The sequence below is a fragment of the Toxorhynchites rutilus genome, chromosome 2, assembly GCF_029784135.1.
Source record: "Toxorhynchites rutilus septentrionalis strain SRP chromosome 2, ASM2978413v1, whole genome shotgun sequence".
NCBI lineage: Eukaryota > Metazoa > Arthropoda > Insecta > Diptera > Culicidae > Toxorhynchites > Toxorhynchites rutilus.
In genome coordinates, this window is record NC_073745.1 from 247058897 (window position 1) to 247084856 (window position 25960).

The 25960-nt window shown below is 37.4% G+C and overlaps 2 protein-coding genes across 2 annotated transcripts in view; one reads left to right on the forward strand and one right to left on the reverse strand.

Annotated features, from left to right (window-relative positions):
- Positions 1–25960, forward strand: part of LOC129767482 (uncharacterized) — a 36843-nt gene continuing 10883 nt past the window's right edge. Inside the window, exons 1-4 of the mRNA XM_055768450.1 lie at positions 1–562; positions 21931–22296; positions 22399–22484; positions 22549–22855. Coding sequence (XP_055624425.1) covers positions 22047–22296; positions 22399–22484; positions 22549–22855 — 643 coding nt within the window. The 5' untranslated portion in view covers positions 1–562; positions 21931–22046. The remainder of the gene's footprint in view (positions 563–21930; positions 22297–22398; positions 22485–22548; positions 22856–25960) is intronic.
- LOC129766793 (uncharacterized) overlaps positions 9820–25960 on the reverse strand; it is a 44833-nt gene continuing 28692 nt past the window's right edge. Inside the window, exons 3-4 of the mRNA XM_055767389.1 lie at positions 10494–11342; positions 9820–10423 (exon numbers count right to left, since the gene is read on the reverse strand). Coding sequence (XP_055623364.1) covers positions 9977–10423; positions 10494–11342 — 1296 coding nt within the window. The 3' untranslated portion in view covers positions 9820–9976. The remainder of the gene's footprint in view (positions 10424–10493; positions 11343–25960) is intronic.

The window sequence follows — 25960 nt, forward strand, 5'->3', positions numbered from 1 at the left end:
TGCCATTCACAGGGATATGACGGATTGTCATTACTCATAGTGTGAAGGATTTTCTGTTCAATGGAAATTGTACGGAATTGCGACGGATGCTTCAGCAGAATAGAAAATACTTTTGAAGTTTGAAGTGAAGAACACTATCGCCATCTAGTCGTCAAAATACCGTAAAGATGCTGTCAATGAAACCTGTCATCATGGTCTGTCTCTCAAAGAGTGTATACGAGGAAAACAACCCCTAAGACGAACTTGAGAAAATCATTGTGGTAACAGTGCATTTTGGAGAGAATAGAAACCCATCCATATTTTTCCATCCTCTTGAGGAAACGAAAAGAAAGACAAAAGTGCTCGGCAGTTCTGGTGATTTCCATTAACTAAGCTTTGATTTCTGATCATAAACTGAGTATTAGCTGAGTGTTACTCCAACAAAAATCGATTCTTGTAATGTTTGAAACTATGAACCACCACACATATCAACCTGTCGAAGGAAATAAAACATTTTGTTCAAGCTTCTTACGTTTGTTTAGTATTCTTGAACAAGCTTGAACAGATAGACGCAGTTAAAAAAGTGAGTATACCTGGAAAATTTACTCAAATTGGTTTCATTCGAGGATACAAAACATGCGCAAAAAAAAATTTTGGGCTTTTTTATAGTGCTTTCGTTTTCCTAGGCTATCTAGAACAATTTTCTTACGTACATAGTATTATCTCGTCTAGTTTTTATGCTTCGAACCCAGTCTTGTTGTCCCGCCAAGGGTTTTTTTTTCGCTGTATTAGTTTGCGTGTTTTGCTGTACAACCCAGCAGCTGTGAGTATCTGGTTTATGTCTTAATTAAGATATTTAATTCCTTTACCCTTGTGCTGAAGATGTCTCGTTTAATTGAGTCATGGTTATATAGCGGCGGGTTGCGAAATGGTGAACAGGAAAGTTGAACTCTGATTGGTAGACAAAGACAAATCTACGTTAAGGCGCAGTACAATAACATTTTGAAATATACCCATGACAAGGAAATCGATTGAATTGATCTGTTTTATAATTTATTTCGAATGATAAACATTGTTCACCTTGGAGTGAACGGATGAAAATCAATAATCATACATTTGTCTTGTATCGACTATTCGAATAATTATGGTTATTTTCATTCATCGTCAAAAAAATCTTGATCCACATTTCCTTTTTTGTGATATAAACAACCTTTTCGTGTTCATAAATTGATGTTTGATCGCTTATAAGAAAATATTAATCAAAGAAAACTGAATTTGTGAACAAGTGGAACGGATTATTAATAAACTAGAAAAAAATATGGTTGTTCTGGCCTTCGGTATTTCAGGACATTAAGAGAGCTTTTGATACGGTTTCCATAGAAATTCGTTGGTGCTCCCGTGGCCGAGTGGTTAGCGTCACACCTAACATGCTGGGGGTTCGGGTTCGATTCCCGTTCTGGTCGGGGGAACTTCCTGAAATTTTGAATAATTTGTTGTCGGAAAAGGGAATGAACCTCACCCCTGGGTAACTGACAACTTCCAGAAATAGTTATATGGGTCTGCCCCAAGGCTAATATCTCAGCCCCTTTCTTTATAATTTTTAGGTGAATGATATTGACAGTTGTTTGGCAGAACAATGTACGCTAAGGCAGCTTGCAGATGACGGTGTGGTTTTTGAAAGAGGTACACAGTTCGAAAATTTGTAAAGACCATTGCAAAATTCCTCAGACTATTGGTCTTCTTGGGCAAAGAACTTAGGGATCGAACTTTCGCCGCTGATAATAGAATTCGTAGCGTTCACTCGAAAGCGGTTCCCAGCCCTATTGCAACTTAAGCTCACATTACGTATTTGAAGCAAAAATTTCAAAAGAGAGTCAACTTTCTCCCCTTGATTTTCAGCACGTGGTGCGGAGTTCATCAGGGAGCCCTCATAACACTTTACATAACAAATATTCTGTCTATTCTGGATCAAGGATGGAAAACAAGGGAGCATGATGTGATTTACGATTAATCGCAAACTGCACAGATCGCAATCTGTGCAAACTGCGACTAACTATTAATCCTCTCCCATCATAACCAAATGATTTTCTCTTGGTAACTCTGAGTTGACCAAAGCATTGCTAGACTGAAACTAGTTCGAATAATTGAGTTACTCTCCTTCCTCGTTTTGTTTACATCTCCTAACAAGAAATTGCTCCATGGGAATCAGTATCTCTATGACTTACGCTTTACGACTCTAGCTCTCTCGTCCTGGCGTTCAATTTTCCTCTCCGAGCGCGTTTACTTCGATGAAACTGAGGAAAAAATGCGCTACAGCAGATAGGACGACATTAATGTTTAATGTTCCACAGAGGATTTCTCGGATGGTGTTCAAATTCATCTACAAGAGACTACAAACAATAATCCCCCTCAAATCACTAATTTTATGAGTTAATGTAAATGCGTTGTTGGTCAAGGCTATTACGATATCGAATACGTGGTCTTGCGAGATATATTTTTCCGCCAGCCCAAATACAGAACACTCCTTTCGGGCTAGAGTAAACTGGTGGCTATAAAAGACCTCAATTACTTTGATTTAATCAAAAACATAAATTAGCGCAAATATGTCAACATGTGTTTTTTGTGTAAGCACGTAAATATTTACTCATAAAATTTTAGAATTGTGGAACTCTACATAATTTGTATGCAGATAGACTATCCACAGTTTGTGGGGGGAATACTCATACAACTCAAATGGGTAATGATTATCTGCTATCACAAAGCTGAGAATTTTTTTTTGACGTTTTGTTTTACTACTGATTCATTAAAAAAAATTAAGCTTTATTCTAAAATGTTTTCTTATCCTGAGACTAGCACACCATACTGCACTGCTACTAAAACCTTAGGTAAACCTCAAGGGTATTTTTTTATCCATTTTCGGCGAATAATCAATAGAGTGCCGTGTTATGAAACATCAGAACAATAGCAAAAACAACATCACGATCATAAAGTGTTGGTTCGGTTATTCCGAACATTCCGACATTGGAATATATCCCATCTGATCATTTTTAGGAAGGACGACCTTCAAAAGATAAATTTATCTTGGGAACATTAAATTGATGTTCATGACTTCCAGTCGGACGTTTATCCGCTCTGATAATAATTGTGTGGTCCTCACAAAGCATATATTCCAATGCCGTCAGTTCACTTAAATTCTTCGCATACCGTTTGATGTTTAGGTAGGATGTTGATAATCATTTTCTGCGATACCTGAAATTAACCAGATTCAACCAAACAAATCTGCGGACAAAGCAGTATGTACACTCAAGAGATGCAACAAGTTTGATGGGATATGAAAAAAAAAACATTGGTCGTTCAATAAATCTACTGCCACATATGTCGGAAGTCCACGATATATGAATAACATATGTCCATACTAATTCATTACATTTATTTGCAACGAAAAACGTAACCACACAGAATTGAATTAATCAAATATGTGATCCGTTTTATCTACAGAATAAAAAAGGATCTTAAATTCCATTGAATTCGAAAAGTGTTTCGTGAAATCACTAATTGAATTATTATTAGAAAAAATATTTGAAGAGAAATGTGAATGTTCAGAATTATTGGAATCTAAAAAACAGGAAGTGGGTTATATCTTTGGTATAACCGCAAGGGTGACGTAGGACTATCGTTGATTTAGAAATCATTTGTTTGAAGTTGAATCTAAAATTCTGAATGAATGAATAAATGAATATTTGGGGGACTTCGAAAACGAGAGCGTTACGTTGGAGGCACAAGGTTTTATGCATCCAATATTGGATACAAAAAACCTTGTTCTGAAGAATTTTTTGCGTGAAATTCGTCGCTATCAGAAGTCGACCGAATTGCTGATCCACAAGCTACCTTTGCAGCATTTGGTTCGTGGACTCAGGCTCAGGACTTCAAAACCGACTTGCGCTTCCAAAGTTCCTCGGTTATGACGCTGCAGGAGGCCTTTTCGAACATACCAATTTGTGTGCTATCCATACAAAACGCGTCACATCATGCCCAAGGTCATCCAGCTGGCCCATCGTATCCGAGGAGAGCGTGCTATATTAGCTTAGCATATAATCAACGGCCCTTTTCAAGGCTCCAAATTTGATGGATTAAAGTTCAGAAAAGTTTTCTACAGGCCGAACTGAAAGGAGCATTTAGCGAAAATCGTGGTGTCAATGATAATTTGATACCGATAGGCGCCATGGATATGGACTTGATAGTGAAGAATATGAAATACATGACATGATGTAGTGAATATTTCCCCATATCGAAGAAATCACTTTGATGAAACTGCATTATAAAATTATTTGTGTACGAATGCCGCAATCGATGATCGACTCTAATTTGCGCTGGGTAATTTCCTCGGAGGACTCGATTCCTCCTTTGGGCATTAATAATCTCTTTCTGGCAAAACGAAGTGGTATGAATCACATTATTCGAAAGATAAAATGAAGAAGTTTTCTGCCAATTTCCTTCAATCTCCAAACATCTCTTTCTCCCTTTCGTCGTTTTTGCGTTCGCTAATCCTTTCTCACAACACCCATTTCTCGTTTGAGAAATTGTTGAGTAAACATCGTTTGCCAGTGCGCGTAGAGCTGAAATTCCTAAAGATTCATTGCACCTCTTATAAATTGCCGAAAGATATAGTCTTACGTTGACTTGATTGAAAAATCCAAGAGGAAATGTATTTGGTCGCAGCATTACATGAGTAGAAAGCAAATAATCGCTCGAAAATGACTTGATTTTCGCGATGTGAAACATTTTCCGTTTTTCATGTTATGCATCCAATATTGGATACGAAAATTTTCCACTGATGAGGAAAAATAATATTCAGAAGCTTTCCTGTTAATTGCGATTGATTGAAAAATCACAAAACCAAATGTATTTGGTTGCAGTGTTATATGAATAGAAAACATCAAAAAACTCTTTCGCATGAATGCATTTTTCAATTCCCAGGGGAACTGGCAGATTATTTTTCAGCAACGATGATAGCAACAAGAGTTCCGCGCGTGTATATGTGTGTGGCGGCTGCTCCGATGTTTCAAGCGGAACCGTGGCATCACTCTCCTCTTGATGGATTCCCTTCTGGCCATAGGTGCACAAACAGGCTCTTGGTGACACCGCTCGTCAGCGCTTTCATGATAAACGAATTTAGCTTCACCACAACAGCGACAACATGCTCCAATCGCTGTTCAATTATAACTGAGTGGGTTTATGAGCGGCGCTCGCTTATATTCCGATTGGTGATTTCAATAGCCTGTTTTGAAAGTAATTTTAAGGCTATTGAAACAAGTTTTTGGATGAAAAAGTAACAAATATATAACGCGTCGACATTTTATTTTTCGAATGAAGTGTTTATCATACCATTTCGTTCAGTTGTTTAAGAACTATTAACGCTCAAAATCTCGGTCTCCGGCGTAACGCTTTCATTTTCGAAACATTGATTTTACACCCCGATATAGAAATGAAAGACGTAGTCCAACGTCAAAAAGATTTTGGGCGGGATGAGGTTCGCCCAAATCTGCTGGTAATCAAATTAATCAATTGCATCCATTACCCGTCTGCTGTTTATCGAGCGGGAGACGACAGCAAAATAAAATCGACACGAGACTGAGTCAGCCACTCACTGCGGTCAGTGCAATAGAGAATTAAAAATCATTCGACGAGTGTCGTATAATTTCAATTGATCGTCTCTTGTACACTTTCCGATCAAGAACTCACCATCCGCTCTATGGGATGAGATTAATTGTTTGTGGCTTGCACTCACGATAAACCTTGAGTAGTAGAAGTAATACTTCGAGAGTGCATACAGTGGGGATTCCTCTTTCATATTGCTTTTTTGAGATCTTGGTAGCTCACCGTTCCAAGTATTCTCTCTGTGTACATATGAGGGATAAAAGAGCATCGCCTGCTGGGGGTGATTTAAAAACATCCGACTAGAGAGAAATACTTATTCATTGATCGTTGAATGTGATTTTTTACTATCACTGTTCTGGAGTATGGCTCTTTCTGCTTTCTCTCATTTTTCTAAAATTGGAACGAATTTAATATTGTTGTCTACGTATAGCTCTCGGCTGTGTACACTTAACGCATAACATGAGTTTCGAGGTTCTTGCAGGAATTACACTCCTACAGAACCGATTCTGGGAGCTTTCTCTTAGAACACTGGTGATAGGCAGAGTCATGAACGCACTTGCAATTGAAAACTTTGAAAAAAATCTTTATCTAAATATTCAATCTCGGTTTAAGAGAAATGATCACCACTATATTTCGTCAGATATTTGTCTTCCATCGTTTACACCAGACCGTGTTTGCTCACTTCACCATCAGCAGTTCCTCAATTGAATACGATTTGACGATGAAACAAGCAACCAACTACCATTCCCTATATTTTTATCGAAAATACCAAATTGCATGAAAAGTTACTTCACTGATGGATAACGCCTCAATGGATCCTCTGGTTTCGGCGATTTCAATGAAAATTATTGCGCCTTCCATAAACTGCCGGAACTTTGTTCCGTTTATGTTACTTAGCTGGCAACAATCGACTTCTTGTTGGGTATGATCTCCGACAATCCTGCAGACCTTTTCTTTATTTTCCCGGATAGTCTCAGTTCGCTTGAGGGGCGTTCACTAGTTTTCATCGACTGGATAGATGAAAACTAGTGGGCACCCATCTTATTTCCACACAAAAGTGAGGCAGCAGATGAGTGAATTGATCGAAAGATCTTATGAGTTAACCTTTGCATGGGTTCCCTCTTTTTGCTCAATTCCTGGCAATGAGAAAGAGGACACTCTCACAGAGGCGGATGTCCAGGAAGGCAAATTGTTTGATAAATAGATACTTTGAGTTTTTCCAATTTTTGCGTCAGAGTTCCCTCTTCAATTGGCAAACCGATTGAGACACTGAAAGTCTTGGGCGGTGGTTACATTCAATTATACCAAATGTTTCTCCGAGAGCGTGGTTCAAAGGTTTGGACGTAAGTTGTGACTTCATTCGTGTAATGAGTAGACTTATGTCGAACCACTACTCGCTAGATGTCCATCTCCACAGTATAAATCTTGTTCAAAGCAATCCCCTTTATTCCACGCGACGAATGACAGGAGATAACAAAGTTTCTCGTTTTATTTTGGAAGCCACCTTACATTTCAGCTCCTTTTTGATACCCGAATCGATAAGATATGCGGACACGACTTCAAATTTCACCTAGTAACAAACTATAATCACACCATTCACCTGCGAGAACATCGTAACATGAGCCGTCTCACGTCATTCGCCGCGCCGAATTAAGGGGAATGTCTGTCGGTGTGGAAACGGTTACGATGGCATCGGCCACGCAGTTTGGCAATATAGGGATAATTACGCCAGAAAGTACCTTTTGAATACACTCGAGGCACAAGAAAGACAACCCTATGTTCCTATCAGAAATGTGTTGGGATTTCGGGACATCGGCTATATGCAGTCGATCTATGTGTTTGAGAAAGAATTTAGTATAAGAATTTAATGCTTTTGTGTTCTTATTTTTGGTTATTAGTTTGTTTGTCTTGTCCCCTCATCTCAACGTCACCCACCATCGACAGCCAGATGCTATCCCTGGTCATTATGTACAATGCTACATTGCGTTGTCGGTTGAGAGCAGGGATGCCAGGTGATTTTTTCGAATGTCTTCACAATCATATCGAAGAAAACTAAATTTCATAATTTACTTTTGAACGAAATTTGTTAGGTTACTCAATGTGTATTCTAATTGGTATTGGTACTTCGTCCCGCCCAAAATTTGCAATATTTGCAAAATTTGCACCTGCCCCCCCCCCTTCCTCAGAAAGGTGGGAGGAGTGTTGAACCACTTTAGAAATTTTTCTTGCCACCTTAAACCTCCACATGCCAAATTTGGTTCAGTTTGCTTGATTAGTTCTTGAATTATGCAGAATTGAATGCTTCATTTCTATTGCAGGATCCTCCTTCGTGTCTCCTAAAACATTCGCATGACGAACTTGGCTCCATTTGCTTGATTAGTTTTCGAATTATGAAGAAATTTGTCTTTCATTTGTATGGCAGCTCCTCCTTAAAGAGGGGGGTGGAGTGTCTAACCACCGTAAAATATTTATTACACCCTAAAACCTCCACATGTCAAATTTGGTTTCATTTGCTTCATTCAATCTCGAGTTATGCAGAAATTTGTGTTCACTTTTATGGTAGCCCCACCTAAGAGAGGGGGGAGGAGTATCTAACCACCATAGGATCATTTATTGCACCCTAAGACCTCTACATGCAAAATTTGGTTCAATTTGCTTGATTAATTCTTGAGTAATGCAGAAATTTGAGTTTCATTTGTATGGCAGCCCCCCTCTTAGAGAGAGGGGTGGAGTTTCTAACCACCATAAAAACATTTATTGTACCCTCAAACATTCACATGCCAAATTTGGTTTAATTTGCTTGATTAATTCTCGAGTAATGCAGAAATTTGTGTTTCATTTGTTTCACTTGCCTTGAGGGGTTTTGAAGTTTATTTCAATTAATGTGAACGAAAAATATATTCCGCAACTGCGAACTGAATTTTATGAGTTTATGAATGATAATTAGCTTGATATACTTGATAATTAGCCAAAAGTCACTGTTTGGTGCGCATTATGGTCTGGTGGAGTCATCGGGCCGTTTTTCTTTGAAAATGAGGACGGCGAGACGGTAACTGTGAATGGTGAGCGCTATGGCCGCATGTTAATCGATTTTTTTTTGCCACAAATTGAAGATATGGATACGGATGACATGTGGTTTCAGCAGGACGGCGCCACGTGCCACACAACACGACCGAACATGGCCATATTGCGAACGAAATTTGAGGGACGCATAATTTCGCGTTTTGGTGATGCCAATTGGCCGTCCAGATCATGCGATTTGAACCCGCTAGACTCTTTTTTTGTTGGGTTATGCGAAAAACCGTGTCTATGCCAACTCTTCGCAAACTCTTGAACATTTGAAAGACAACATTCGTGAAGTTATGACCGATATACCGCCCCATATGTGCCATATGTGAAAAGTCATCGAAAATTACCTGTTCCGGGTCAAGGTGTGCGAGGAAGCCCTAGGTGGACATTTGAATGATGTTGTATTTCACACATAATGGCATAAACCAAACTTTAATTTGAAATAAAAGTTTCATCGAAATTCTAATTCTAAGTGTGTTTTTTTTTTTCAACTTACTTTCGGAATTTAAAGTTGGAAAACCCTGTACTTGTGGTTTTTATGCTTGGAAAAGCGAGCGAATGACACTGAGACAAAAACCCTACTTCTTTTGACGAATAATAGTTAGAACTTTATGGAAATAATACCTCTGAAAAATTCACATACGCTATAATAATGAATTATGTACATTTATTTCATAATGTTTTCACAGAATCAAATGTCTTCACAGTAAGTCAAATGTTTTCAAAATGAAGAATGTCTTTAAACCTGGCATCTCTGGTTGAGAGAACGATTCCTCATATTCATTTCCCTGACCTGACCAGTCCCATAAAATATTGTTGTTCCTCCAATCTTGAGTAAACCGTGAGTAATCGGTCGAATCATACTAAACATAAAATTAAGTGGAAATTTTGCATAAACAAATCTTGAATTAGCAGCTCCGCAAAGCTGATGCGATTTACAAAAAATGAACTGGAAAAATAAAAAAATATATTGTTTGTCAACTTTGCGATAGACTGTATGTCTGGTGAATACACTGGGCGTAGAAGAGTGTTCATTATGTGATTGAAGGAAACAATGTGATATTTCATCCCACAATTTCGATGTTCTGATGAAATCTTCTTCATCTTCAAGAACTCTATTACACATTTACTGTATTTCTGCAGCGAAATTTACACTAAGTTGATCAATAAAACGATAGATGAATCCCATTCAGTTCAATGAGATAATATCAACTATACATATCTCATTTCGTAATGTGACAGTCGGGGACAGAAGCAATAAGCCATCTGATCAATTCAGAAAGATACGATCACTTCCTTTCCCTATAACTGCAATGCTGACTTTTTGTTCTTCTGCGTCAATACCTACTCCATCGCGGTTCGATAGGAACCATCTGTTCCATGCAATCTCCACTCCGATCAGTATTATCGCTGCAGCGTACCCCGCCGCGACGTAAAAATAAGCATACCGTAGTTCGATCAGACCAACCGAGTTGAACGCTAATGACCCAGATTCGCAAACGGGCTTCTGAGATAACCATATTCTGTTGAAACGACGAATGATGCCAACTTCTTGCTGTTTCACAAGACGTTGTCGAATGAGTTCCCTATACTTGCTGCCCTTCACCACAGGTATACCGAATGGGGGCAACCTAATCGCCTCCAGTTCATGAAGTTTACACGTGTCCAGCTGAGTAAATGTATTCTTTATCAATTGGTAACCGGCGTTTGACTCAACCTTGAAAAATTTAATACATTAACTTCCAAACTAAAATCTCTCCATTACTCGTCAGTTCTTAAAAACAAACCTGGAAAGCATAGAGCTCGTTCTTCACCCGTCCCATTCCAACGTCAGCTTCAGTAAACGCTGCCTTTCCTTGTGGTGTTATCTTTTTCCGGAAAAGTTTCTGCACGGCAGGATCCTTGCTTTCGTTGAAATACACCCAGCCATACACGGTGTCCATGGCGCCTACTTTCAAGGGTGACGCGGTAAGATCTGTCACCGACATGATGGCTCGACTTGGACTCTGGAGCAAGGCAACAATACTCGCGGAATAGGAGGTGAAAATGAAAAAGCTAGCTAATTTTGCGAAAAAGAAGAGTAGTTTAGTTCCATTGAAGTGGGTTAGCAAAGCATAGCTCTGCTGGCACATTGTTCCAATCATAAAAATCAACGATTCTATCGGTGTGAAGGGCTCCGATTTCGAAATTACTTTGAAGACCATCAGCGAAAGCCAATAAATGATAACGAATCCACAACAGGAAAACCATACACCCACACTGAAAGGTAACTCGAAAATGTTCGACACCAGTGAAAGCGGCGGTTGTTTGAAGAATATACCAGTTTTTATAATTAGCGTCACTATTGTAAAGTCTACCACTTCCATACGCTCAGTCCTCATCAACACTCCAAGGCATCCGAGCTCGATGGACTTGTTTTGAAATTTGCCCATAACTCCCGTAAACGATTCGTTGATTTTCCACCCAACTTGATCGACCTGAATCAAGTTGAGGGTGAAATTCAGATCGTACATCAGGGTTTGGATCAGTGGGTAATTTGTCCTTGTGAATAGGTCGTGTATGGTATCCGAGCGGTCGTCAAATCCATTAAAGAACTCCGGGGCAGTTATCTGTAACGATAATGCATTTATGTTTATCATAGACAAGTCAATGTTATAATGTTAGCAATGTTATCAGACTTCTTATTTATGCATAGAATTGAAATATACGGCACAGTAATAGCGCCTATGAAATAAAACTAATAAACTGAAATACAACGGATTCTAATAAAGCGAACGAGAAAGCTGCGGTAGAGATAGTATATAAATTAAAATAGAATAAAATAGATGGTAGATATAAATATTTCTACTATAGACGAATTTCATTTTGCAGTGAAAAGTTGGGGGTGTAAAGACATTTGTTATTTAAGCATCTTTACATACTTGAAAACCTCAAAAAAGAATCAAAATTTTTTTTCCAAAAACTTACACTGAAAAAAAATTAAAAACGTATTTTTATGAAATTTCAAAAAAAATATGAATAGCCCATACCAAATTACCAACATGTGGATCACAACTAATGCTAATTTTGTTCAAAGTGAAGATACCGATATAGTATATTCGACAAAGTTTTAGATCTAATTAAAATACGGACTCTAGCCGATACGAGAATTTGTATTAGGTATGTTATTCACATCTTTGTAAATAGAAAAAAAGGTTTGCAGAAGATATCAATCGCAATAATATACATACAAAAGTGTTACGTGTAGAACATTAGTAGTAGTAATTGTTCGAAGAAAACATGAAAAAGTAGTTGTTAGAAAAATTCTGTCCCTATAACAGTACCCTTCTACTGATGTATTGGTGACTTGTTGATAATTGTATGAACTGTTCATGTAATGTTCATTTTTTTTTAAATATGTTTTTGAGAAAAATGAATCTTAATTTCCAGAATAATTTTCAAAAATTATTTTTAAGACATTTTCTTTAATATTCCTCAATGAAAGATTAAACCATTGCCTATATTATATTCATTCATTGATCAAATTTTCGTTGGTTCTACCTTTTTTAAATTTTAACTAAAAAACTATGCCTATACAATTGAGGTCAGAGAATGAAATATATGAAATCATTTAATGTTTCTTTGAATAATATCAAACAAATTGTTGAAAAAAATGATTCATTGGAAAAAATATTTTGAAAGTTATAATTCATTCACCCTTCGGCTGGAGGAGGCCTAGATGTTGAAGTCCGGATGTAAAACTTCTTAATTTTGGCGAAATGGAGAAATTGAAACATTTTGAATACTTCTGAACAACGAATGGTATATATTCGCGATACTTCACAAACAAAAGTTGGATTTGGAATAAAAGTGTGGTATTGGTATGGAACTTTCTAAATCCAATTACATCTTCGAAAACATGTGTCATATTTTATGCTGTGCATCGGGCTATGATGCTGTTTGTAGTTGTGTCCGACTTCTCATGTTGCAGTTAGAATGCGAAAAAATAGTTTAGCTGGAGAGAAGGATAAAAAAAAATTGGAAGGGAAGGAACACTTGCTCTTCGCCTGCATTATGGGTTTCTAACATCATTTGTGCTTGAGATGATCGACAAACTGAAAGTGTATGCTATTCTTTGGTATCACCGGTATCACTGAAAATTTGATGCATGGCCATTTGGCATTTAGGCATATTATGAATACATCACAGAACAATTTAGCAGTTCTACTTCAATTCACCAAAAATATAAATATATTCATTATATAAGTTCGCGCTAGTGTAAACGGTTGTTGCGATTTCTATAAATCTCATCATATTTCTTCACTAGAATATATCACTAGTCTAAACCCACCGTAAGTCTGATGAACAAATCACATGTCGTAGTTGATCTCAATTGAATAGTTCAACCGTTACCCTGGCCTGTCGGAGACAGTTTTTGTCAAGAAAATAACTATCGAGCTCTAGATGAAAATTTTCCCCTGAATTCGCTCCCTGGACCATTGTGTATTGGTGAGAATCGATTTTTTTCCCATCTGTTTTATTTTTATTATTAGGCTCATTCAGCTGTAACAGAGCCGAATTTATTGTGTACATTTTTACTCATGTTCATGATGATAATGATGATGGATTAAAGAGACTTCAAACTTTGGGAGTCCATTCGTCTTCTCATGTTGAATATTACACAGTAGCCATATAGGCGTAAAAGTATTCCTATCTCATCGATACACATTTTTATCTACTACACATTAGCCATTTAGGCGTAAGAGTATTCATTCCTATTCTACCGATACACAACGCATGTCGCATTTTTCGGCGTAAGAATATCTATATTGTTCTAATGTTCACAGTTGGACGCAGCAGGACTGTTGATATAAGGCTTCCATTGAGAATCGAATGACACGAGTCATGTTTAGGTCCTCAGAAACTTCTTCAACGACGATTCGACGATTGACCAATACTATTTTCTTCACTTCATCAATATTTTCGTCTGTTGTTGACGTGCTCAGGTGTCTTGCTCACTCTTTTTCGGCAGTTTGAGAACATTTAGTACCACCGATAAACATTGCTTCAATTCAAGATAGCTTCGCCATATACCACAGTCAATATTCGAAATGTGGCCGGGTATTATTTTTTTTTCTCACAAAAAATTATGAATCAAAAACGAGCCAAAATACGTGCAAGTGAAGCAGCTCTAAAAAATTAGCTGAGCATTCAAACAAATATTGAAAATTTCCTCAACACACACGACAATCCTGTTCTGTTTTGACCGGATTTGACATTCCGTGTTTGTGTTTGCGCGTTGAATATTGACCGTTAAGCATTGAGCGGTTTAGGACCACAACATTTATGAACCATACCGATCAGTAGAAAATATGGTTAGACTTAGAGTTCAGAATTATAGCACACATTTCAATGCTGAAGTCTCCAGAAAAACGAGAATAATGAAGGGTCATTGCAATTTAGGGGGGTTGCGTCAGAGCCATCATCTTCTATCCAGTTTTTATCCTCGGTTACGATCCGAGGCAAAATGACTTTCTTTTGTACCTGGCAAGCCAAAATTTGCAAATACTTTTCGGTTATTATTATTATCTGTTAATCAAATCATGTGGAACCCATCTTCATGACTTTAGAACATCGGGAAACGGTAGATTGTTCAACATTTGACTGTCCTGTAAGTTGTTGTTGAATCCGTTCATCGTGTTTGCAATTCACTTTTTTCATCGTTATGGATAAATTACTATCATTCTTGACTTATGCAATATAAACTTGATAAAAAAATAGAGCAACAGAATTTGAAGTCGAAATTTCTCGAAACCGTGTAACGTGGAGAAAAATCAATGCATGAAGATGGTATGTACATCATTTCAAAGCTTCAAATTTCAAGTTTTGTAATATTCTGCGAACATATTTTCACCTTGGTGTACAAAAATATCGGGAAGAAATAAAGAATCGATTTCTCTCCGTTCTTCCATAGGACCAACGCAATTTTGTGCAAGCTAATTCAATAGGAAATTCATTTAAACTTATCAAATTTTGTTTAACCTTATAAAGTTCTTGAAGAACCTTTCAATTGAAAGATATTTCTGTTTAAATGAAACAATAACGCTTCGTATTTTATGACGAATAATTCGCCCCACAAACCGAGAGGCAGTTTTGAAAACTCCAATGAAATATGTACAAGTCTAATTCATTGTTTTGAGAAAAAAAATATTCAAATTGTTTGCATCGATTTCAAAAAAGCACCAAATTTTTTCTGCAGTGTTTTAGAAAATATTCTTTAATTTTTCAAATATTACATTAAGTTCAGATGTTTGAAGATAGTTTTTGAGCCTTGTGTATCCTTTGAACCCCTGTGGATGTTTCATATTGATACGTTTAGCCTTTTGTTTAAGCCGATCGATCAAAGTTTGGAGCATGTTAGAGGAGCACTTCATTGCAAATTGTACCAAAAATACAAAATATTATGCGTACTCTCGGAATGAACGATTTATGCTGAACGGAATGAACGTAAAATGCTGTACATTACACCCTCATGCGTTAACTGTTCACGAAGTTACACCTAAAAAATTTCGATTTTGATCCTCTAATTTTATGTAGAGTGTATATTAGGATGCCAATGCAAATGGTCATCTCGAATTTGCAAGCAAAATGTTGATTTGTTCAATAATATAGCCTATGCCAAATGTCTTACAGTTATCTCAAAAAAATGTTTTTTGTGAAAAATTGACTTTTCAGACGAAAAAACGACCAAGTGCAAAAAAAAAATTTTTGACAATTTTTTTTTTTTGACGTGGAACTACGTCTTTCAGGAAGGGTGCCAAATCAGAAAACAGGTCACGTTTTTATGAAATAAAGTTAACGTTAATAACTATTTTCACTGTGGATGAATTCACATGATTTGTATACCAATCGAATCTGAAATTTTCTAAGATTTGTTTGATATGCTATACATTACAATTCGCTAATCACTAAACGGTTGAAATTCATGAAAACTGGAAGAACTTCCTTTTTTCCCATACATTTGTTCTGCCGACTTGTGTGTTAACCCTACCCGTATATCGAATGCTTATAACTCGAACATTTCTTAACAGATCGGAAAGATGTTTGCATCAATTAATAGGAAATATTTCTACGCGTCTATCACAATTAACAAAAGACGGGTGGGTAATGTCGGGGACATAACCGGAGTGACGTAGGACTATACAAAGGGGACAGCTTTTGTTAAATATATATTTTAAATATATTGTTTTATTTTCTTCTCCTATGTGAATACCTACCTATCTACCTTAAAAATGGATTAGTTTACTGTTTACTCTTCATGAATATGTTGATGGTTCTGAAAAGAACCTTTGGTGTTGTGTTTTTGTTATCACTCGATATTCCTATCTTGTTCGGTTAAACCTTCCTGTTTAGCTATTGCGTTTGCCACTCGCCACAGCTTTCACAGTTGGAAAATTTCTTCCCATCCAGCTTGTGACATGTTGTTCAGTAAATTACATTTGATGCGAAGTGCCGGAGAAACACTTTGCCACTCACTGAAACTAATTGTTGCCTTCATGAGCGCCGAACCGAAGCTGCTCTGTTCTTGATGCGGGTTTTCTGATTGTCGTGAGCAGCTTTGCAAGCCAACTCGAGCACTCCGACGGCCGAAACTCTATAATCGCTGTTAGGTATACTGGTGCTCCGGCACCAATCCGTTCGGCCTAGTTACCCTTGCCGAGCAATCAGTGAATGCGACCAACAGGGAACTGGAGACTTGCACGGTTCGAGTGAGACTTTGCCTTTCCCTTAACTTGTCCTCCTTTGTTACGTCCACGATGCCGATGCCGTACAACCACACGGGTTTACGGTTTGAAAGAAAATAAGATATTTTTTTGGGGTCCGCGTGTTTTATACTCTAGCGGTACACACTCACAGGATAGAGACAAATCGGCAGACTCAGCCAGAGGGGCGAGTCCAACGAGACGAACGAATGAGCGTTAAAAGGGAGCGATGGCAAAAAAAATACATTCATTACGATTTGTTCGCTCGTTGAATTCACATGCAGGCTAAAAAGGGTCCTTTTCAGGATCACAAAATTATCTTCAATCTAAAGAGTTTATTGTTTTGTTATCACTCGATATCCCCATCTTGTTCGGCTAAACCTTTCTGTTTAGCGATTGCATTTGCCACTCGCCACAGCTTTCACAGTTGGAAAATTTCTTCCCATCCAGCTTGTGACATATTTTACAGTAAATTACATTCAATGGCATGTCGCATTACCACCACTCAGTATCGGATTGGAGGTAATTTTAACCTGTAATTGAACATTTGCGATGACAGTGGTACAGTGTCGACCTTCAATGTGGGGTCATAATTTGGACCCCGAACTCTATGTTTACAAAAATGTCCAACTAAATATGTCGCATTACTGGTCCGACCAATTAGCTAAATGTCGAGATAAGTGTAAATTACTGTACTTTCAATCTAGAAGCAATTTAAGAATTAGTGAAAATCAATAAGCTCAGATCAACTGCCAAATTCACATATTCATCAGATCCTGGCAAACAAATTATGAAAAAATCAATTTGTGATTTATTATTATTTTGGATATTGTTTTAGAAAGCATTGAACTGTATTTCCTAAACTCTTTTTTGGAAGGTTTAATGGCCCTGAAAAGCGCCTTGTTTTATGGAATGGTTCAAATTTAGAAAACTTAGTACTCATGGTTTTGAAAAAAACCATTTCGAACGCCCTCGATGCCGCCTTGTTCTGGATTTGCCACCAACAAACTTTTTTGTTCTGCTACCTGCTACCGTTTTGCGATTGCGTTTGCCGCTCACCACTCGCTGCAACTGCCTGTTGTCTTGATGTCCACCGAACCGAATGTGTTCTGTTCCGAATGCGGGTTTTATTATCGTCGCGAGCAGTTTTGCCAGCTAACTCAATCACTTCGGCGGCCGAAACTATATAACGCCGGCTAGGTGGACTGGTGCACTGGTACTAACGCGCTCGGCCTAGCTACCCTTGCGGGGAACTCCAGTTCAACACGAGCGGGAACTCCAGATCAAGGTTCGAGCGGGATTTTGCCTTTCCCTTCACTTTTCCTCCTTTACCATGTCCAGACATGGCTGCTTGGGTTGGTTTGTTGATGTGTTGTGATGCGAACCGATGTGGTGTACGGTTTGGATGAGAATGATCGTTACGGCAGCGGAGCGGGGATTTTTAAGCTGACTGGCTGGCTCGAGAATTACGCATGTGTGAGACTGCGACCAATGTTTCGTTCATTTTTTTTCTTTTTCCTTTCCAATCGTGCTTCATTCTATTTCGCTGCTGCTCTGGTTGCCCGTTTTGGTCGGTACGATTTGAGGAGCACAAAATGGACCAATCAAAAATGGGCACATAGTGCATTTGGACAATGCTTGATATTTCACAATTATTCAATTATTTATCTCAAGAAAAATGAAATGTTATTCGTTATGATAGATGCGTAGATATATTTCCTATCAATTGATGCAAACACCTTTGCGATCTATTGAGAAATGCTCGAGTTATAAGCGTTCCAAATCTTGCATTTTTTCCTACTTGTGCAGTGCCTAGATTTCCATTTCATCCCCTATATCTTCCGGTTAGACGTAGTCCTACGTCAAAAAATATTTTTCATGAGATGTACAACTGAATAACTGTAAAATGTCAAGCATTATCTAAACGTCCTAATTGCTAAGTTTTGATTGGCCCGATTTACGATTTCCCCAACACAGACTTCAAAATCGATGTACCTGTGGAAATCCGCTCTGCAAATATACATGCAAGTTGGGGGTATTTTTGTTCCCACCGAGCTGTGTTTCCCTAACACGGACTTCAAAATCAATGTGCCTGGGGGAATCTTCTTTGTCAAAACATGCATGTCGGGGGTATGTTTTCCCACTGAGCTGTGTTTTCCTAACACGGACTTCAAAATTATGTACCTGGGGGAATCCTCAAATACATGCAAGTCGGGGGTATTTTTGGTGTTAATACTTATGTACTCGCTTGTCGTTGTGCAGACCGGAATATGTTTCCCTAAAACGTACTTTTAAACTGAGAAGCCTGGGAAATACGTAAACATGAGATGTGCTATAATTTCAGAGGGAAATGTAAAATACAATGATCGTTTGACAATTCTTCCGTTCACATATTTTGGTAGTCCTAGGCATCATATCAAACGTAAAAGGACGTTCATAAAATTTAATCTATTATTTCGATGCATTCTAAAATGATATTCGAAGTGGTAAACAAGTGGATTGCATCATATAATTGCATAATTATACTTCGAAAATATGCGGTCGTGTCCAAGATACAACCCCTTACTTTTTTTTTTCGAGATGACAGTAAATTTCGGTGTTTCGTGAAATTTTAAGACATTCGGCATCAAAAATATTTTTTATAAACCCCGATTTTTGGAGATTTTTCGGTTTTCAAAAAACTCAAATTTTAACGTCTGCGACACTAGTAAATGAAGCAGGGTATATTATCGTGCAAATTCGCAGCAAGTTCCGAATAAAAAATAGAGATAACTATTTTTATTGGCACTCAAAACCATAAACGAGCGAGAGTTCATTGAACCGCATTCAATTTTGAAAATTAATTTCAAAATGGTACGGTCCAAGTTAGACTTTGCGACCGCAGTACGATCTGTAAGTGCATAGGCTGCAAAATGTCCAGAAAAGGTTCCTAAAGTTTGCGCTGAGAGATTTAGTATAGAAGGGGGCAACTTATGTTAGCATACGTTAGATCGCTGCTGTTGGTAGATCTGGATACAGTCAACAGCAGGCACAATTATCACGGATATCACTTTATTGTAATGTACTGGGAAGACGGATGCAGTTCTTGTAAGTGAGACTCAAGAAGAGATATAGTTTTAGAAGGCCATCTAAATGTATATGTTGGAGATGTATATTTTGTGTTCCCATGTTTAGTTTCAAGAAGGGTAGCGACTGAAAAACAGGAAAAACAGGCTTAACAAAGAAAATATAGGCACCACTTCCGGTGGAATGAATTCGATGAACTTCAATACTAGACTTCCAAATAAATCAGCCAATCCTAATTTCAACATTTGCGTGGTTTTCCAAAATGGCAGAAGTTGTATTATTAAAATGGCTGCAAACTATTTTTTATTAAAATGGCTGCAAGTATTTTTTTTTAAGTAACTGTCAATGTGACAGTTTTTTAATTTTTCGAAATATTGTATCCGGAGAAACGGATAAGGAGTTTTCTTACAAACCAAATGAAATTATTAGCTCCGTTCTAGCCTTTTTTCAGCATCATTCAGCATTGCGTAAATCCATTATTTCAAAGTAACGTGACTGTTATTATTTAAAATAATTTTGAAAATGATCTCAAGATATATTAAGTTAATTAAGTTCAGCTGATCCAAGATGAAGCAAAAAATTATCTGATACGACCCCTCGATAAAAAAGTTTCTTCATTCACCTATCGATTTATGAGCTAACATTTTTATCTAACTTCTGTCATCACTTTCATAAAAACTTTGTGAATTTAGCTCAAACAATCACATTTTAATAAACTAAATATGTGCCTCCTCCATGGGAAGAACTAATCCTCTTTGAAGAAACATAAATCTCTCGTTTTCTTTCATTCTCAAAGCTAGTTTCCTTACTTCAAATTGAACTAAAAACACTGGGAATGGGAATAACACTTACCGCTGTCCCAGAATCCATTGCAAAGCCTTGAAAATCTAGTTTTCTTTCAAATCTTGCATCTAAGGCGCGCAAAGCTCTTTTCATATTGATCAATTTGGTCAAATCCCCGTTTCGATAACTTATTCGATGAAATTCCAGCGGAGCCTGTCTATGCAGTTGGCGAACCTCGAACAAACTCCATGTCCCCCGAAATATCCCAACTACCAAGTGGCTCAACGGGAGGACATCTACATTTCGGAAATGGTCTCTATATTTTGCCTCTATGCTCATGGGAAGAGCAGTGTCACAATCTTCCCTCAATCGATCTGTGTGATTATTCACATCATTCAGAAATAACCAGTGGATATTGGTAGACATAAACGGATTCATGTACTTCTGAAATTTATTAATTGTACTCATGTGCAAAATGAATGTACTCACTAGTATGTACAATAAGTGTTTTCACTCTTTGATCACATCCAGTATATACAACAACTCCGCTGTAACTTCTGGCCGAAACATTGAATTTGTTATAATTTGATACCATTTGTACATAGAATCCATGTTCAGTGTATTCCTTCGCCACGCTGAAACTTACTTCAGCACTCGAGCAACCAATGATGCTTATCGATTTCACTTCTCTAGCTTTGAAGTAACTGATAGAGATATCAAAAAAGTCCTTCAAACTCCACAAATGACACAAGGCGAACAACGTGGAAAATGTAAGCAAATGAAAAGCGTTTCTCGTCATCATTTTTGTTCTCCGTTAGAGCGATGCTAAGATTGAAGGAATTCTGCAAGCCACATAAGTTTACTTCTTTTATCGAGTTCGTGAGCTCATTTCGTATGTAAATATGCTCGGAAATAACTTAATTGTGTTGTTGATCACAACATGCTAATCAAGTGATTATTCCTGGCTGTACGATGTGATTATTCATTCCTGACGACTTGCGTGTTTGAAGATTTTGTTTCCTAGAAGATTTGGATAAGATTCCATGACAACAGTCGAAATCTTAAAGAAAATTGTACTAAAGATTAAGTTAACATCGCATTGGTAACTCATGAACCGATATATCCATCCAGAATAATTCCATAATGCTGACACTATTTGATTGCGTTGACAGAGGCACAATTTTACCGGTTAACGTACATGAACCATTTATTTCGACCATCACATCTATAGGTAAACGGCACAGGCAGAGTTGTACACCTAATATAAGCATCAATGTTCAAACGATTTTCGATTCGTCACAAAATCTCATTGAAATCAATCAACATCACATCAAACTTCTTGATTATCTTGAGTATCTTGATTATCTTTGCATGACGCTTTAACCAGATTCAATTCTAGTTCTTGCACGTATCCTACACTCACTCACTGTCTCTTTCCACACGTTCTAAAATATTAGGAATCCTACTCGGCTATTTCTACCAAATTTCTCTCCACATTGTTTTTCCATATTCTTTCTGTTGTATTGGGCACAGTTGATTTACAAAAAAAGACGCTTCCAGTTGATTACATCTTTTAAGTTTTCTTAATTGAGTACTTTCACTTGTTTCCTTCTCTCCCTTCGTCTAATTTCAGTCCCTAACCGTTCTAAGCAATCCAAATAATCTAAGAAATTACATTTAAATCTAAACTTAATCGACCCACCTGGTGGCCACGTGCCAAACAAACACACACGTTTCTGTCCGCGATCGATGGCTCCCTTTAAGCTCAGATTCCGCATGGGTGGAACCACATCCCGCAGTGCCTCGCAGGAGCAGGATGTCGTAGTTGATAGTCAGGCCAATCAGATCATTCCGAACTATTTGAACAGTAACACACCGATCACTGCCTATGGCAGCAGCACGACCTTAGACTCTGAACAGAATAATGATAGCCTTGTTTCTATGAACAACGACCAACGGGCCCTTATTCAGAACAGGGACTCGTCCGACGAACGAATAGGTAAATCCTTGGTAAACCCATTGTAAAATATCATCCTCACGATTGTTCAAGTGCAGAAGCGTAACCAATTTGCCATTCAACTGATGTTTCCGATCGTTCTAGGATATGTAAATCCCACACTAACGCATACTGAAATTAGCACTATACCACTGAGCCCACCGCCTTCTTACGAACATGTTTTAGAAGAAGTATGTTTTACTATTCCATTGATCAAAATTTCCATTGATGTCTAACAACCAAATTTAACCGCAGAACCGCCTCGCAGCTTTAGATAAAGAAAACAACAAAGCATCGACATTGAACCTGTCGTCATCCAGTTACGAAATGCACGGAAGCAATCAACAATTGAACATCACAACGCAGGAACAGCAGCAGCAATGTTCCGGACAACAGTCACGCCAGGCAACGCCAAACACAACGAGGAAGCAGGAATCGTTTGAGTCCACTCTGTATTCGTGCAGTTCGGCTACATCACCTTCTCAGGAGAATCTACTCGAGTGCACCGGTTCGTGCGATCCGTTGTTCAGCATGGTCAGCCAGGAGCAGCTTTGCGACTTAGGTAGGTTGCCCGAGATAAAGAAATCTATTTCTGTACTTGTTTTCAGCCAAGGATCGTTCTTTTTAAAGACGATGAAATGCATTCGCCGTTTGACATACGACTAAGTTCAAAAGGAAGGTTTGGCGTGTAAAATAAGAGTGTGTTGAAGTCTGCGTCTTGTTATAGCTCCGCAATTGCAGAGTAAATGTTCCGAGGTTTCGCTTTCAGCATTACAAAAGGGAGAAATACCACCTTGTACTAAACCTATGTTTTTTTTCAAAGGTATTTGCTCGAACAGTGACCTGTTATAAAACCAGTGAATATGCTGAAGTCTTTCTCATTAATACTCAGCAATTGTTGAGTGATTTTAATACTCAGCTCGATAAATTTGTTTGATTAGTTAAATTCTACAGCCATCCAATTGGCTATCACTTCCCGGTCTTCCAATTTCTTCAGCTTATTCTTCAATACACAATCAGAAATTCCATAGAATGGTTTTGGACCAGTGAAGAGTGAGTTTGAGCAGGGTCTTGCGAGTTATTCTATCTGTTCATTTCCCTCTATACCTCAATGGTCAGGAATCTAATATAATTGTACCGAACTTGTCTGACTTAGATACCGTTAAAGGCAAATGCATTCCCAGATAATTTTTGACGAGCACTTGAAAGCATTAAGGGCTTTAAGTGCCGCTTGACTATCTGAAAAGATGCAGATATTAGTCTATAATTATTTCTGCCTGAATAACTGTTGGTCAGTTCCCCATAGCTACAGAATTTTTTATTCTGGGACCGTACACTCCAGCACCTGTTCTGTTACGGATTCCCAATGAACCCAATGTTCTTGGTTTGGGACTTTCGTAACCCCAACGCTTATTAAGTGAACGACCGTGGGTTCAACCCAGGACCCTCAATTGGTTAATGTTGTAATACAGCCATTCCATGCCAAACCGCTATAGTGGTTCTCAGATTTGTTTCTTATCGCAAACAATTAGACCCGTATCTTTTCGTTAGGGTGACCTTTTTTCTTTTTAGGGTGGTCCGAAAAATCACTTTTTTCACTTTTTTTCTCAAATTACTTTTTTCAAATTAATAACTTTTGAACTACTAAAACGATTCTAGTGATCGACATATCAAATTAAAGCCAATCACCTCGTCTTTCTAAAAAAAAACACTTCAATTGCAGAACATTAAAATTTTGTTTTCGTTATTATTGATTGTATTTGTTTTTTATGGTTTTTTATGGTCCCGAGACCATGACCAAGGGCGCTATATATTTTTTTATATTTTGACGTAGGACTACGTCTTAAATTAAGGGAGCCAAATCAAAAAACAGGTTACGTTTTTATGAAGTAAAGTTAATGTTAATTATTTTTGCTGCGAACGGATTTTAACGATTTGCATACCAATCGAATCGGAAATTTTTTAAGATTTGTTTTATATGCTATACATTACAATCCCATAGTCTGTATATGGTTTAAATTGATGAACGTTGGAAGCATTCCCATTTCCCCATTTATTTGTTCTGTCCATTTGTGTGCTTTCCCGAACAGAGCTGTTAATAACGAGCAACTTATGCAGCCGCTAGAATAGAAACAGTCGGAGACGAATGAATTGTTGGATTTAAAGTCTCCGTAAATAAAGGAAAAAAGAAGAAGAAAAATAGAAACAACGAAGGGGGATAGCGAAAAGAAAATATTTGCGAAATCAGTAAGATGTCGCTAGCATATAAGTATTGCATCTCCTCTGAGGAAAATTCTCAGAATCTCTTGTGCCTGAAACACCAAAGGTCGCTTATTCTGCTCGTTTTGTGTTTTATGCTTCCCCTCGAGCTGCGAACGCTAGTGAATATTTCACTTGAAGTTTATCGCTGCAACTGTGTGCGTATGTTAGACGCGTATTTGATGCTTGTTGAATGGCGATGCACGGAAGATGCCTCTCGTTAAATACTCAGTGCAATGCGTGCATTGATATAAAAAAACAAATTGCGACATATGACCAACTAGTGTATTGTTCTCGCAAAGGCCAGAATGAATCGTTGCTTCTCGAAATGATTCTACAAAACCACGCAAGCCATTGAACCATTTCAGGGTCCCAAAACTTTTTACTAAAGAGTTATTTATGAACTTTCGGCGTATTGGCAAATAATATCCGAAATGATAAACCAACAAATTTCAAAAAAAAAGATTACGTAGTCCTACGTTCTAAGCGGTCGTGTCCCAGATACAACCCGCGATTTTTTTTTCTAATAAACTGAGGATTTTTCACATAAAATATCTCAAAATAAGAGATGTGTTTCATTTTCGTTTTTAAGTTATGATTTTTCCAATTTAACCGATGGTTCAAAAAATCATTTTTCACCTTTATCTCAAAAATGACTTTTTCAAAAAATCAAAACTTTTGAACTTCAGAGGATTGACATATCAAATTTAAGCACATTAGCTAATTTTTTTTTTGCGAAAATACTGTCCTAGCGAATGAATTGAATTCTAGTTGCATTGACCCAGTATAATCGCATAGAGATATTGATCGAAGACTAAAAACATGTTAACCTTCAAAAATCATAACTTAAAAATGAAAAAGAACACATATCTGATTTTTGGATATGTTCTGTGAAAAATCCTCAGCTTTTAAGAAAAAATATAAAAAATATAGCGCCCTCGGTCTCAAAACCATGGAAACTATAAAAAATCAGATGCAATCGATAATCACGAAAACAAAATTTATTTTCTTCGCAAATGTAATATTTTTCCAAAGAATTCTAGCTCATTGGCTTTAATTTGATGTATTGATCATCTAAATCGGTCTAGTAGCTCAAAAGTTTTGAATTTTTGAGAATAGGAAAAAGAGGAGTAATTTATATTCCGAACTATCGGTTAACTTTAAAACACCATAACTTAAAAAAGACAAAAAACACATCTCTGATTTTGAGATATTTTATGTAAAAAATCCTCAGCTTTCTAGAAAAAATATTTAAAAATATAGCGCCCTTGGTCCCAAGATAATAAAAACAATAAAAAAAAACAAATACACTTAAGAATAGCAGAAACAAAATTCAAATTTTCTGCAACTAAAGTAAGACGAGTTGATTTGCTTTAATTTGTTATGTCGATCATTAGAGTCGGTCTTT